Below are 16,819 nucleotides of genomic sequence, written 5' to 3'. Positions count from 1 at the left end.
CTACAACACAAACAGATATTCCGTCCCGGAATGGACATTTCAAAGTAGAATATACTGGCTGTAGCATTGTTTTCGGAAAAAACAGTATTTCAACTTAGCATGTTTCCTAAATCTCTGATAACATTTTATTATAATTTGATGCTTTAGTACAGTAAATATTTTACATATTGCTCCTTTTATGTACACAACATTTTTTTTATTTAGTTTTGCTTTAGTTCTCGTATAATGAGTGCATTAAATAAGTGCACAGATTTTTCACAAATCAGCGTACTCGAAAAACCTGACAATGAAAGAAACCTACGTTTACATTAAGGACGTGCCAATTAAGTAATCTGTTCGAGTACTCGATCAGCTATAAATATTTGATTGGTAAAACACTACTCAAATATTTCAATTAGATTTTCTTGTGTGCCTTTGCCTGCCATGGGAAGCGCATTGCACTGGTTGGCTCTGTAGATGCATGACGTTTTTAAAGGAATAGATAACTAAGAAAGGTACATTATTCTTTTTCATTTTAAAATCTAGAGGTTGTTGTTTATGCATAGTGCTAATTTTATTCAGAAGAAAAACAGGTTCATAGGTTGAAGCTTTTACTTCTAAATTTCAAATAATTGATTACATGTTTTTTTTTTTACAATAAAAGCTACAAAATTACTCTAAATGTCTATCTCTAGTTTGCATGAGACTTGAAATCATCTAATTATTCTCTGCTTTTGATGTCATGCACATAACACTTAAGTACACTGGATAACACCTGTATGCAAAACGCAATAGGGGTAATGGGCTAAAAAGATACATGTGCTAATACATTTTTGCTTAAAACTTTCATGACCTTAATTTGATAAAGGTTAAACCGTGTACATGACCTTACACATTGTCGGCTTCTTAAGCATAATCAGTGTAAGAACGTGCATGTAAGCATGCTCACTAACACTGGTGCATGCCGTGTGTGTGGTTGTATTATTGCACGCTGGCAAAATTGGTTTAGAATTTTCTTAAATGCAATTCTCACGTCTTGAATGGCTGAAATTGTGGCACACTGTGATTTTTGATCATGCTGTGATATGTGGTGATTTGAGAAGAAAAAGAGGCCCTCTACCTGTTGAATAATGTTTTAGAGAGAGGCCTGCTCTCTGTCTTGCCCTTATTATGCTAGCTGTAGACAAGCAGGCCACTGTTCAAGCCCTTACCACAGTAAACATACAGAGACTCTACACACTGTGTACATTACACAGAGACACCATCAGTGAACCTTTGTGCTGCAGTCAATCCACTCTCTCTCTCTCTGTCTCACACACACACACACACACACACACACACACACACACACACACACACACACACACACACACACACACATGTTGGTGCAGCTATCATTATGAGGACTCTCCATAGACATAATAATTTTTATAGTGAATAAACTATAGATTCTATCCCCTAACCCTAACAAAAAATTACCAGTTTGTAGCCTAAAAACTTGTAAATCACCCAAATCTGCCCCCCCACACACACACACATTGGTGCGGCTATCCTTATGAAGACTCTCCATCAGGCCCGTAGCTAGTGGGGTGAAAGGTGGAAATGATTCTAGGGGCCCACAACAAATTTCACACTATTATTTTAATAGGTAAGGGGCCCAGAGCAATATATTGTCAGGGGGCCCAGAATTCCTTGCTACTGCCCTGCTCTCCATAGACATAATGATTTTTATACTGTACAAACTATAGATTATATCCTCTAACCCTCACAGAAAACTTTCTGCATTTTTACATTTTCAATAAAACATCATTTAGCATGTTTTATAAGTGATTTCAATTATGGGTACACTAGAAATGTCCTCATAATCCACATTTATAGCATAATACCCTCGTAATTACCAGTTTGTAACCTAAAAAAGTCCTTTTATTTCTTCATCTTCATTTTTACTTTGTATTCCTCTCATAAAACAGAAATCTCTCTTTGTCTAATCTCTCTTTGTCTTTCTGAGTCTCGTTTTTGTAGTGCCTTAAAATTTACTCGAGAAAAGAAGCAACTAGGATAGGCACACATCAACATTGTGATATTTATACCAGAGAGAGAAGAAAAGCGTAAACGTGGCTCCTTGACCAAAGCCGAGCTTTTATCATTTGCCAGATGAACTGGAGTGTAGGATCCAAGGGGTGCAGTTTAAAAAAAAAGCCCCTCAACTCTTTGACTCTTTCATCGTCAGAATTAAATCTATCTGTATTTGTAAAAAAGTCAGCAAATGCAAAAACTGGAGAATTGTGCTCCCATTAGGGATGGTCCACGATGGTCGACTAGTCGCACAACAACTGACTAGTAGTTTAGTGAGGTTGACTAGTTTATCTAGATTTTTCATACAAGTACTTTTGTTTTACCCAAATTGTCATGCTGCCATTGAATGTTTTGGTACCCTGACAACACTTTCAGCTAAGGCCACTGGGGGTACTTGTTCAAATTTCAGTAAGCGCAGACTGCTTTGAGTTGAAAAACTTTTGTCCAGCTGTCGCCGAATTACCAGTACGATCAATCAATATTAATCTTTCTTGATAATGAAATGATAACGAAATGATTCACTTACCTTTCCTTGTGGTTTTTGAAACATCTGATGAAATTCGAGGTTGTGGTATTTGTATCGGATAATTTTGCATTGCATATTGTGCATTTGGCAAATAAATCTTTATTCACAAGGTCCAATTCTAAATCTTTATATCCAAAGGAGATTATTTTGGGAACTCAACAATCATCTGTCATTTTGGCACGTTGTGAATGCAAGTCTCGAGTCTTGGTTCTCAAGTCAAAGTCAAGTAATTTTCTTCATTTAGTAAAGCAAGTCACAAGTCCTTAAATTTGCGATTCGTGTCAGAATTGAGTCAAGTCATGTAACTCGAGTCCCCACCTCTGTTTTTGAATCCACAAATGAGTCTATGTAACACCCCTAAAAAAACATGTCCAATCTGGACCAGGTAGACCAGCCTAAAACAGTCATTCCCTTGGGTTCAAACAGGGTCATGAGTTAGTGCTAAAGACATCTGACAATGCCTCTGTAGTGCTGCTAAAACAAACATTGCAATAACACTAAAAGAGCCATGAGAATCCAGTAAATCCAACCACAATAATGAGTTTAACTTCCGAAGACTGAGCATCCTGTTTAACCAAACTGTGGAGAAAATGGAATGAAGGAGCTGATGGTGAAAGCCTGTTTCTACTTTCCACTGGCATCAAAATTCTTTGTAGTGTACTAACAAATATGGAACGTGTAGATGTTTTTTGCATTTTGGGGGGAAATCTATGGAATTCTGTATTTTGACTTGATAAAATGTGTTATTTTGAGCTAAATGAGTGCTACATTTTTGTTGGTAGATGAAAGAAAAATCGAATTAGCCCAAATATTTAATAAACAAACATGCAAGGGGATGTAATGAACTTTGTAAAAACAGGCATTCCAATTCTGCAGAAATCTAGCTGTTAAATTATTTAACAGTCAGTTGCATTTATTTTATACAATGCATTTACTGTACATTAATTACTATAATGTTTATTAACTCTAAAATCTAGGACTGTCAATGGCTATTTTCAGACATAAAACCTGGTAAATTGCAGTAAAATTGTTGGATTGCCTTTACTGGTAAATTAACCACTTCTGCTATTCACACATGCACCAGCTTTCCGGGTTTTTTTGTGTGTTTTTTTTTTAAGTTTTGCGACCATTCACACATCTGCACCAAAATGCCATTAAACATTTTGCAGTTGAGATGCAGTTCGTTATTTTATCAGTCAACATATTTCTTCATCCGCTCTGTGGTGGAAAGGAGATTGTGACACGAGTTTGAGGTGCATGGGAGCTTAGAGAGCTCTTGTTTGCCATCTCATCTTCTTCTTTGACCAGTGTTGTGGCCGCGCACAGTCGATTTCCATTGGGTGCTCACCAAATTACTTCAGATTTAAGTCATGGAGCATCATACAATATCAGATTTACTATATGGTTGGCTCTAAAATATCAAATATGTTTGATGTCCTCCAAAGAAATGTAATAATTTCACTTTCTGAGATTAAGATCTGAGTAACAATCATCTGACCTCTTACGTGCTCAAACCATTAATTTTACGACTCACACAACAGCATCAAAACTGAACTCTTCGGGTAATGTTACAACTTCACATTCTGGGAAATAGCCAGCACAAAATGTACCAGTATTTTCGGTCGTGTTCACACATGACCTCTAAACTGAACATTGTCGTTCATTTTCTGGAAAAGGCTGTGAGTGTGAAAGCGACTACTAACTGTACTTACAATGGTATTCTGGCAGAAACTGTGGTTACTATTGTAATTTGTATGTAAATCAAATACATAAAACACCAGGTTAACTTTTGGCAGCCCTCAGCAAGTATTCAGATAACTTCCTGATTATGTAATCACATCTAAATGTAAAGAACAAATAAAAGTGAGTGTGGAGGCACAGCTCACAGGTATGGAAAATACCAGAATGCAATTTTTCTTCAGAAAACTGAGGGCAAATATCAAGGAGCTAAAAGAAGGCAAGTATCGCTTACAATGTTACCACCAATTCCAGAAAGCTTCATGTAAAAAAGTGTGAGTTTTCTGTTTTCATTTATTGAACACACTGGCCTTCAGACGTGACAAAGTTGGCGATAGAGTGCTAACAGTAAAGTCATTAAGCAAACAAAGCTGTAACCAGATGTCAATGGCTGACTGTGGTGGAGGCCCTCCGTCCTTCAGATTGTCATTCTCAAGGTTTCAGTCTTCAAATTAGCCTAATTTCTTCTCCAATGTCCTCCATTTCTTCCTGCTCACTGTGTTTTGGCAACTTTTAGCTCCTTGTCCATGAACAGATGATCAAAGCAATGTGTTGCCTTCATCTTTAGTTTCTCGACATTACTGCTTATGTAATTATTTGAAACATTTACCTAGATGTAACGATATCTGGCATTTGCAAGTGTTATTGCTTTATCTTCACACTTAGGTTAAAAACTATTGGATTCCTGACATTCCACTGTTTCTCGTAGTCTTCAGCCAATAACAACTATTCGCTAAGAAGTCGCCTCACCCATTCTCGTTTTTGATGCTGGAACTGTAAAATGTGTGGAGGATAAATATTGAGCATTGTCATAACTGCCAAAGGTCAAAGGTCAAACAAACTAGCTGAAAGACAGCTATTGGTTTCCATCAAAATCAAACGTGTGCACAAACTCACATCCTTTATTGCTGTAATGTTTTACTGAACCTGTTTGTCCCAAATTTCTAACCTCATATCTTCTAACTTGAAGCATAAAAGAGAAAAACTTCGGCTTGAGAATATGCTTTATTTTCAGTTCTAATTATTAATAATATGTTTGCCATTGTGACTTATAATGTTTAAAATGAGAAAGAATTAATATACAGGGCATTATCGCAAACACAAACTCTGTTAGAGTGATTGTGACACTGAGAGGAAGCTGAGGGGTCTTGTATTATTCTGAAGGGTTTTATTTTTCAATAAAGACCGGCTAATCGCACATTATCCTGCGTGTTACATGGCTACTTTCTAAATAAATAAATGGACATGAAATATTGATTTGAGTGGAAATAATCTTATTATGTGAGAAAAAAAACTCCTGTAATTTCATTAACCTTCCCTCACAGTGACAGAGCCTAAAGGATAAAGTTTTCATGCAAAAGCATACAGTGCTGTGATAAAGTATTTGCCCCATCCTGATTTCTTGGTACTGTATATCTCAAACTAAATTGTTTAAAAAATTCAAAAAATAAAACAAAGGCAATCTGAGTAAACACAAAATAAAAATTTAAAATGATAATGTTATTTATTGAAGCTAAAACATTATCCATTACCATCTGGGCCTGTGTGAAATATTATTTGCCCCCTTAGATATTAAATTCTCAAATCTGTGAAACTGTATTCATGATGGGATTCAGTTGGACTAGACACACCCAAGCCTGATCACTGCCAGCCCTGTTCAATCATATAAACACATAACTAGAACTTTTTCTATAGGCTAAAAGGTCTCATCCAGTAGCACACTAAGCCAAGGTTGAAAGAAATTCTAGAAATAATTAGGAAAAAAGTGATAGAAGTAAATCAGTCTGGGAAGGGTCACAAAGCTATTTAAAAAAAAACAAAGTGTGAGCCATTATCTCCAAATGGAGAAAACTTGGCACAGTAGCGAACCTTCCAGAAGTGGCCGACCTTCCAAAATTCCTCCAAGAGCACAGTGATGACTCATCTAGGAAGTCACAAAAAAGCCAAGGACAACATCCAAGGAACTGTAGCTGGCTCTCACATCAATAAATGTCACTGTTCATGACTCCACTATCAGAAAGACACTGGCCAAAAATGCTATCCATGGAAGAGTGGAGAGGAGGAAACCACTGCTAACCCAGAAGAACTTTAAGGCTTGTCTGAATTTTACCAAAACACACTTTGATGATCCTTAAACCTATTGGGAGAATGATGTGTGGACTGATGAGTCGAAATTGGAAATGTTCGGAAGACAGGGGTGCCGTTACATCAAACATAGAATTCCACAAAAATATCATCATATCTACGGTAAAGCATGATGGTGGTACTGTGATGGTGTGGGGATGCTTTGCTGCTGGGCCAGGGGGACATGCATTAATTCAGGGAAACATTAATTCTGCTCTCTACCAGAAAATCCTAAAGGAGAACGTCCGGTCATCAGTCCGTGAGTTGAAACACAAGTGCAACTGGATTATCCAGCAAGACAATGATCCAAAGAATAGGAGTAAGTCCACCTCAGAATGGTGCAAAAGAAGCAACTTAACTTGATCCCAATTGATATGCTATGGCAGGACCTTAAATGAGCAGTTCATGCTTGAAAACTCTCCAGTGTGGCTGAACTAAAGCAGTTCTGCAAAGAAGAGTGGGCCAAAATTCCACCACAGGTTTGTGAAAGACTGATCTCCAGTTATCGGAAGCATTTGGTTGCAGTTGTTGCTGCAAAAGGGGTCACAACCAGCTAACCAGTTTAACAATGGACGATATGTGCGCAATAACAATCACATTTCCTCACAAAAAGATCAAATCAAACAAACTGTACATACAGTGCACAGTGAAGATGATATTTACTATTAGAGCACTTTTACTTTGAACTTGCTTTCACACACTAGTGCCGATCCAGCGAGAGCAGCAATCTGCTGAGCACTTCCAGTTTACTTGACTCAGATCACCTGCTTGGAGTGTCACAGACTAACAGTCACACAAAATTGTTAGTCAGAGGGACACTTTTATCCAGGCTATTATAATATGAACTTCAGAAGAAAATATATGAGCGCTTCACAGAATGAAAAACAAAACAAAAAAAACACTGGAATTGCACAAGTTTTGAGAGGTTTATGAATTAAATCCATTTAAATGTGGTATCGGCATATTTGCAGATGGAACATGATTGAAGTTTTATTGATATTTGCATTTATATCATTAGACATTTAACAGTTACAGGGAACTGTTGAGGGGGAGGGGGGGTGTTGGGGGTGAAACAAGTGAGCACTTTAACATCATGAGATCACACGCATCTGTTGCAGGTCTAATTTGAGGGACAGATTAAATGAGACTGTGGTGACACAATGGCAGGTGACAACAAAACCATCTGTGATTGGTCATTTACATTTTCCAGACAGCTCCTTCACGTGCAAGCAGGCGATTCTCGGAGCATCGTAGCTTAAAAAACGAATCGGCAAAACGTGAACATTTATCGGCCGATGTTGATAATTGAATGATATCAAATATCGGCCTCAGCAATATATCGGTCGACCACTCCATATCACAACCTTAAAGGGGACCTATTATGCAAAATTCACTTTTACATGGTGTTTGTACATAAATGTGAGTCGGCAGTGTGTGTACACAACCACCCTACAATGTTAAAAGTCCACCCACTCATCTTTCTTATATTTCTATTAATCAAAATCAGTTTCGAAATGAATGGATTTCATTTCTGCTCTAAAATGATGTCACGTTAGAGCAGGCCTCGCACACGACTGGTGACGGACTCCACCCTATTATCATAGATCCTCCTCTGAGTGATCTACGCACAGTCTGCCATTTTTTTCCCACACTGGAGCAGATACAGTGAGAAGAATAATGTCTCAGCTTCGTAAGTGCCATACGTGTTCTGTTGTTGGCTGTAAAGTGAACATAAGTGTCTTCATGTACTCCCGGCATCAGAGCCACTGAAGACGCAGTGGACAAGTTTTGTTTTTGAAGGAAATGTGCCCCAAAAGATACAAAAATGTGTGTATATTTGTGCAAATCATGTTACACCGTACTGTTTTGTGAATGAGTGTCAATATAAATCAGGATTTTCCAAAAATGTGATTCTCACGCATGGATCAGTACCAACTGTTCGTGCTCCAGCTTTATATCCTGATGATGTAAGTATCGCACTTTATATTTTGTGAATGTTTGCAAATCGCCTTTCCGAATGTGCTTGTTAGCTGATTCCACAGCAAATGCAGCTAAAGTTAACATTGTCTCTGGTTGTATTCACGGAGACCAGATATACATATATATATATATATATATATATATATATATATATATATATATATATATATATATATATATATATATATATATATATATATATATATATATATATTCATACAGATATGGCTGAACTCCGGCATTTATGCTGTCAGTCATATTGGTTCTGATTTGTTGTTGCTGTAGTATCCGAAGCATGAACTGTAAAGGCACAGCCTTCATCCGGAAAGGGGGCGGGGAGCAGCACCTCATTTGCATGAGACACACACAAAAACAGCGTGTTTTTGATTCTACCCAAAAAGAGGCATTCACAACATGGTATAATAAATGATCCGTGAGGTATTTTGAGCTAAAACTTCACAGACATATTCTGGGGACACCTTAGACTTATATTACATCTTGTAGAAAGGGGCATAATAGGTCTCCTTTAAATTTGGTTCTAAACAGACTATTCAATATATATTTGAATTATAGTTTATTGAATTATCTTCATTTTCTATTTCAGAAAATCAACAGCACTAGTAACTGCTTCAACAAGACTAAACTGATTCATAGGGATGGGACAATATATCGAATTTTGAAATATTTCTAACCTAAGTAAATGAAGAACCATGTCATAACAAAATTTGATATTTCAAAATTTGCTCCATTGTTTTCTGTCTATGTAATCATAAATGAAATTACCTGTCAATCATCAAGATCTCTCTGTGGCATTTTTGACACAATTTACAGGGTTCGCATAAGGTTCTTGAAGTGCTTAAAGTGCTTGAATTTTACTTTTAGAAATCAAGAACTGGAATTCCTAAAAAATTGCCTTATTTTGTTGAAGTGCTTAAAATTGCTTAAAATTAAAACAGAACATTTCTTCTGTATAATATGTATCCATCAAAGACGAGATCCACACGCTTCAGTTTCATTGAATAACATGTCTTTTAATATCCATTCTATTTACTGTCGATGTTGTTGGTCAAAAAGTAAAAAGTATGTAAATTTGCGTTCAACGCTTCTGACTCTAGTTAAACCGCCATCATTCTTACAGAGTGACAGCTTATATCATTATTAAATATGCAATTTCAGCTGACCTGGATAGCTCAGCGAGTAAAGACGCTGACTACCACCCCTGGAGTCACGAGTTCGATTCCAGGATGTGCTGAGTGACTTCTCCTTTGCAACCAAATTGGCGTGGCTGCTGGGGGGGGGGGTAGAGTCACATGGGGTAACCTCCTCGGGGTCACGATTAGTGGTTCTCGCTCTCAATAGGGCGTGTGGTAAGTTGAGCGTGAATCGCGGAGAGTAGCATGAGCCTCCACATGCTGTGAGTCTCCGCAGTGTCTTGCACAACGAGCCACATGATAAGATGTGCGGATTGACGGTCTAAGAAGCGGAGGTTACTGAGACTACTAAATAGTGGGAATTTGGCATTCCAAATTAGGAGATAAAAAAAAATGCAATTTCATGACATTGTTAAAAAGCTCAAATGTGATAATAATTATGACAAACAGATTGTAAAAAATTTAACAATCTTACCAAACTATAATATATAAATTAAGTATATCCCATAATTAGGCAAGGGAAAGAAACAACATGTAAAGCTAATTCATATTTTTCAGGACAAATTCTGTTCAGTTCTATTGCATGTCCTGCAACTGATCACCCTGAAAGTCAATGATTTTTGGAGGTTAATTTGCCTGTGACATTTTCTTATGGGGAAAGGTATATGAGAAACTCTTAATATTTGAACTTTGAGCATTTATATTGTGTATTAGAGAACTTTCATTCGATGAGAAAAATATTTTCTAAAATAATAAACAACATTTTCTGTCATACTTTGTCATTTAACTGTTGTTATATTGAATCGTGATCCTCATACATCGAACCGAATCATGAGATCCATACTGATTTGGTTTTTCTAAAGTGTCTTCTTTACATCGATAAAAAAAAACTTTCAGTATGCATGATTGTGTTTTTAGTTAATCAATATGACATCTGAGGCCTTAGAATGTGATTCATGCTCAATCACTGTGTTTGGAAACAGTGGATTCATTCACACTCATTTAGGCTCATTATACAGCTGTTCTGTTCTATGAGGGGGTGAAACCACTCTGCATTTGATTCATTAGCAAAACTAATGCCCCGAGGTTCATGGGCGTCGTCAACATTTTGGAAATGCCTCGAACACCTACTTTGAGTGTTTGTGTTAGTGAGGACACAGAGAGACATTTTGCGTTCCTTGCCGAAATGCTCCAAAAGTCTGTTTAACCTCTTGTCAACTGATTAGACCCCTTGTTGACCAGGTGACCCTTTTGTCTGACACAATAGAAAGTTTGTCTGAGCACAGGGTGAATATAATCTCAAGCAAAGGTCCACGGTAGCACAATCACATGTTCTCAAATGGATCAAAAAGCAGTCACAACACAGATGGAAAGAATTAAAAGCACGTGTCAGCAACAAAATGTGCCTAGCTAACAAAGCAAAAAAAAGTTATTATACCTCTCGATAGCAATAGGGTTGGGAACTGAGAACCAGTTCTCAGGGATGCTTAAAAGAAAAAACAGAACCGAAAAAAGTTCTTGAACATGCATTCTTCTGCCGATGTGGACGGGGCGCTGTCTAAAATACTCTGTATTTCCTGCACTAACATTCAGCAGCATTGCAACACTGCTATTGAATCATACGCATGAAACTTACAGCAGGACCTGTATAGTACAATTCCCGAATGAATGACTCTAATGAATCAGTTCATTTGAAACTATATAGAAAAACAGTAAGCATATAGCGCAACCAGTTTAGTACGATTCTCAAACAACTGACTCTTATGAGCCGGTTCTTTTAATGGAATAGCTCAACCCAAAATTAACATTCTCTCAACATTTACTCACCTTCATGCCATCCCAAATGTGTATGACTTTCTTTCTTCTGCTGAAGACAAATTAAGATTTTTAGAAGAATATCTCAACTCTTTTGGTCCATACAATGCAAGTAAATGGTGGCCAGAACGTTGAAGATCCAAAAAGTATGTAAAAACAACATCAAATTATTCCATAAGACTCCAGTGTTTAAATCCATGTCTTCAGAAGCGATATGATAGGTGTGGGTAAGAAACAGATACTTAAGTGCTTTTTATTTTTTTACTATAAATTCTCCTCCCTGCCCAGTAGATGGTGATACACTCCTATTTTTAAGATGTACCCATTTCAATTTAATAACAAATTTCCATCAAATTGAATAGAATAGTCTTGAAGAAAATGTAATTAATAAAACTTGCATTTTGTAAGATTTGTACATTTTATTTAGTTAAAGATTAGGCAATTCGATTAGATGGAAATTTTTATTAAATTGAAATGGATACATCTTAAAAATAGGCAAAAATATATTTTTGAGTGTATGCACAATGAATCTGAATCATCAAAAACAAAAGAAGAAGAATGTGAAAGTGTAGATTTAGTTTTAAAAAAGAACTCACCCACACCTTTCATATCACTCTGAAGACATGGATTTAACTACTGGAGTAGTATGGATTACTTATATGATGCCTTTATGTGCTTTTTGGCACTTCAAAGTTCTGGCTACCCTTCACTTGCATTTTATGGACCTACAGAGCTGAAATATTCTTCTAAACAGCTTTTGTGTTTTGCAGAAGAAAGTCTTACACATCTGGGATGGTATCAGGGGGAGTTAACGATGAGAAAATGTTCATATTTGGGTGAAATATCCCTTAATTTACAGCATAAAACATACAGCACAACCAGTTTATTCTGATTCTCAAACAAATTACTCTTCTGAGCTGATTATTTTGAATCTACAGTGCGAAACATATAGTGCAACCAGTTTCATTCCAATTTGCCAAACTAATGACACTTTTGAATCTACAGTGTGAAACATACAGTGTGAGCAGTGCTGTCCGACTCCCAAACAAATGACTATTATGAGTCTGTTCTTTTGAATCTACATCATAAAACATACAGCACGACCGCCGAAATAAACGTAGTCTTTTCAGCCAGTTATTTGTAGTGAATGAAAAACTTACTGAATAGTTTTTTATTTTGTCATATCAGACTAAAAAAAAAATATTAGTAAAATATCTTAATTAAAAGTCTGTGTAAACTGTTCTGTTAAATGAAAGGAGATTATTATTTGGTACCAGGCTACTGAGGGCAGTTATTTCAAATATTTATTTCTCAAAAGTACAAAACAATATTAATGGAACAATTAAGGAACCAGAATCGTTAAAGAGGAATCAGAATCTTAAAAACTTGACTTGACTTCAGGCACTATGAGACTTCAATATGTACTCAGATCCAAATACATTATGTCATGACTCATGATCAGTGACTTTCTGCAATTGCTTGTTTTAATACTTAAATACTTTTAATCCTTTCATCACAATTAGTTCTCAATGTAATGTGTTAGTTACACTGAGGAATGTGTTCACAAAATCTACTATGGAATGACTAAGTGAAAATGAGGTTATTGCGGAGTCTAATTAAAATATACAGGAACACTGACAGTTTGATTTAAAAAGCACTGTCCTCAAATCATCACCATTATCCCATGGCCGCAACAGGATGGGCGCTAAAGCCTCTGAAGTGGCACAGTATTTAGAAAATGAATAAACACAGAAAAAACACAGAAACACACACAAACACACTTCATCTACATGCTGCTGATGCCACTATGGGGCGTAACCAAAATAAACCGCCTTTCAAATAAAAAATTTAGATTCACAGCATCTCAAACTCAAACATACACACACAAAATCTGTGTGAAACGCACATCCAAAATCAATCCAGTAAGAGAACATGGGTTGATTTCAATAAATGTCTTAAATGTAGAATCCTGTCTTATCTATTTAGTGACCGTGGTGATTTATGAATCCTATAGCTTCATCAAAACTTAAGGCTTAAGATAGGATGTTTCTGTAATACAGCCCCAGATGAGCAGGGTGTGTGGTGATTGACAATCAACTCAGATATTTTTGGCTTGATGAGTCCAAGCTGCAGAGTCTTTGATGTATAGAAATATAACCACCAAACTAATTTAAGCTACTCCAGCACAGCTGTGTTTTGAATAGTGAAACTTTGGTTTGCATGGCACAGAAGCTGATCCTAACGAGATCAACAAATAACACAGCGGGAAATGAGACAATGAATGAGAACGGTGAAGCCATTATGGACATTATGGAGAGAAAGTGTATGTGTGCATACATGTTTGTGTACATACAAAACATGGTTCCACTTTTCTACTTCCATCTAAGATGAGACCGAGCCCAGAGAAGTCGGCAGCACTTCTGGACAGTGTTGATGTATGGCTTCTGCTTTGCATAGTATGCAATGCCGAGTGGTGTTGACTAACAAAGGCTTATTAAAGTTATCCCAAGCCCATGTTCATGATGGCATGATGTCACACAAACATGTCGACTCTCAGTGAGATATAAGATAAACGTTCACTTTATTAAGTAATATCGATAAATGAGTTCGTTTCCACATTACGTGATATTAAAGCTTGTTTAACAAATGCCTGCAGAAACAGGTGAATAAAACATTATAATCTCTTTTGATAATCGTACACCTGAAGCACACACGCTAGCGCTGCAGCATTGTTTATCAGTTGGGTTGCTAGGAGACATCTCTAATGAGAATCAAACCCCGGCTAATCTAACGGGAGTGTTGCAGTTCCGAATATCAGAGAATTGAATGCATTTATGGTCGGAGATAACAAGTAGGAATATCCCTCATCCAACTTGAACAGAATGCAGCATATCCCTGTACCCTGATGAAACTAAATGTATTGCAAGCAACATTTAAATCGCAAATATTATTAGATAGATTTTTCCAGGTATTATAGGCCTCCTTGGTAGATTCATATGAAAAATTATGATTTTTTTAATGTCTGTTCGGGAGACGTTTAGGCTTGCTTTAGCATTAAGTGTCATTTCAAGTTCTGGCTTTCATGCGTGGACGGGTTTTTAAAATGTCAATTAGTATTATTAGTTAGCTGAGACATAATTTATGATGCCCAAACTCATAGGGTGTCTTATACATTGTGAAACTGTGTTTTCTTAATGTCATGGATCACACGGAAGGTCTAGACTTTTAATGAACGGCCCGCCACTGGCCTTACAGTATATAAAATAATAGAAGTCTATGGTAGGTCCCCATTTAGATAGTAAAAATCTAGGGAATAGGAAAAGAAAATAACAGCCTTGACCAAAAAAGGGAACAAGAGAAATAACAAATGGATGTGTAACTGTAATTTTATCCATGATGTCAATTTATTTCCTCTTTTTTTTCCAGAAAAAGTTCTTAATTTGCTCCTGTCAGACTTCACACTGCACTGTCGCTGGTGAAATTAGCACTGCTCTCTGACCTTTAGTTAAACAAACCAAGAAACTCAGTCCTCTGAGATTTGGGTCGTGGCAGCACGGCAGACTGTTCTTGATGCCTCTCAACCTATTACTGACATTCCAGAACAATGATCAAATACACAGGCTCTGTACTCTTACAACAATAACGGCAATTATGACAAATGAACACTGAAATAAACACTTCAGCTGGCACCTCTGTTTCTATTTTAGTCCTGAGAAAGTAAATAAATGATGTTCAGGGATGGATGAATTTCTGCTACAGTGGTGTAGCTTAGTGGTCTAGGCTGGTGCTCAGAAGGTTGTAGGTTTGAATCTAAATAGGAGGTGATTCATGACCTTCTGTGCCCATGAGCAAATCACATCACAGTTTGCTTCTGGGAAGACCTGCAGTAGAAGTTCATGTAATATTTACAATGTTCTGTAAGTCTCTTTGAACAAAAGTATATGCTATATAGGATATTGTACAGGCTCCCATATGGATGAGAGATCTGTCAAAACAGGCACTGAGGTCTCCAATTTGGCAATCCATCTTTGCACTTCAGAACACATTTAGTATGATTATGGTTACTCATTAATCAAATGCTTTTATTCAGTGACTGCAAACCTATTGTTCACTTATTAAAGAGACAAACAACAACTTGAGAAGTTATTTTAAAGTATAAAGTAAAGATAAAGTATCTGCCTCAATAGCCAAATGAATCACTCCTTTTGGGACTTAAACCTTCAACTTCCAGCCCAAAGCTTTAAACCACTACAGCTCATTTAATAAAGTTCATTAAATCCTAAAAAAGGTCTGGAGAAAAGTTACTGTAGGTTGACGATACGCCGTGCATCTATTTGACCCTTCTTAAACTTCCATATATGTGAGCACTTCACATAGACAGAGATAAATACCTTTTTGTTTGTCCATCGCTGGAAATGCTCAAAGCTTCCGAGGTAAATATTCTCGGTCGCTTCCAGAGTTCATCGCTGTGTCTGTTCCTGGATGTGTAAATGAATTCTTTACGAGCCGGACAGTAGGAAAACGAAGATTACACCGTAACTGTCCAAACAAGCGACAACATTATGCGTCCATCCAGTCAGCATGAGTCTGTATCAGATTGAACTCTCCGCCTTCTGTTTTTGCCTGTGAAGTCCCGCAGCAGGACAAGCTGCTCAACAGCGCCACTCTATGGATGTTTACAATAGGAGTGCAACGGCGGGAATTACTACATTTTGTTACAGTAAAATACAGTTTTATCCACAGATAAACAACATCAATCTGTCTGTCTGTCGTTTTATATGCAATCTATCTATCTATCTATCTATCTATCTATCTATCTATCTATCTATCTGTCTGTCTGTCTGTCTGTCTATCTGTCTGTCTATCTAGCTGTCTGTCTGAATATCTATCTATCGTTTTATGCAATCTATCTATCTATCTGACTGTCTGTCTGATTATCTATCTGTCTGTCTGATTATCTATCTATCGTTTTATATGCAATCTATCTATCTATGTCTGTCTGTCTGTCTGTCTATCTATCTGTCTGTCTGTCTAACTATCTGTCTGTATATCTATCTATCGTTTTATATGCAATCTATCTATCTATGTCTGTCTGTCTGTCTATCTATCTATCTATCTGTCTGTCTGATTATCTATCTATCGTTTTATATGCAATCTATCTATCTATCTATCTGTCTGTCTGTCTATCTATCTGTCTGTCTATCTGTCTGTCTGAATATCTATCTATCGTTTTATATGCAATCTATCTATCTATGTCTGTCTGTCTGTCTATCTATCTGTCTGTCTATCTATCTGTCTGTATATCTATCTATCGTTTTATATGCAATCTATCTATCTATCTATCTGTCTATCTATCTGTCTGTCTGAATATCTATCTATCGTTTTATATGCAATCTATCTATGTCTGTCTGTCTGTCTATCTATCTATCTG

At 36.8% G+C, this 16,819-nt stretch overlaps 1 protein-coding gene across 3 annotated transcripts in view; it reads right to left on the bottom strand.

The window, feature by feature from the left end:
• si:dkey-220o5.5 (actin filament-associated protein 1-like 2) overlaps positions 1-15,968 on the bottom strand; it is a 57,330-nt gene extending 41,362 nt beyond the window's left edge. For all 3 annotated transcript variants that reach the window (XM_052107979.1, XM_052107980.1, XM_052107981.1), the window contains exon 1: positions 15,780-15,968. In XM_052107979.1, coding sequence (XP_051963939.1) covers positions 15,780-15,795 — 16 coding nt within the window. In that variant the 5' untranslated portion in view covers positions 15,796-15,968. The remainder of the gene's footprint in view (positions 1-15,779) is intronic.
• Between the last annotated feature and the right edge of the window lie 851 nt (positions 15,969-16,819).

Source organism: Xyrauchen texanus, chromosome 37 (assembly GCF_025860055.1).
Source record: "Xyrauchen texanus isolate HMW12.3.18 chromosome 37, RBS_HiC_50CHRs, whole genome shotgun sequence".
Lineage (NCBI taxonomy): Eukaryota > Metazoa > Chordata > Actinopteri > Cypriniformes > Catostomidae > Xyrauchen > Xyrauchen texanus.
This window is presented reverse-complemented; position numbering and strand designations above follow the sequence as displayed.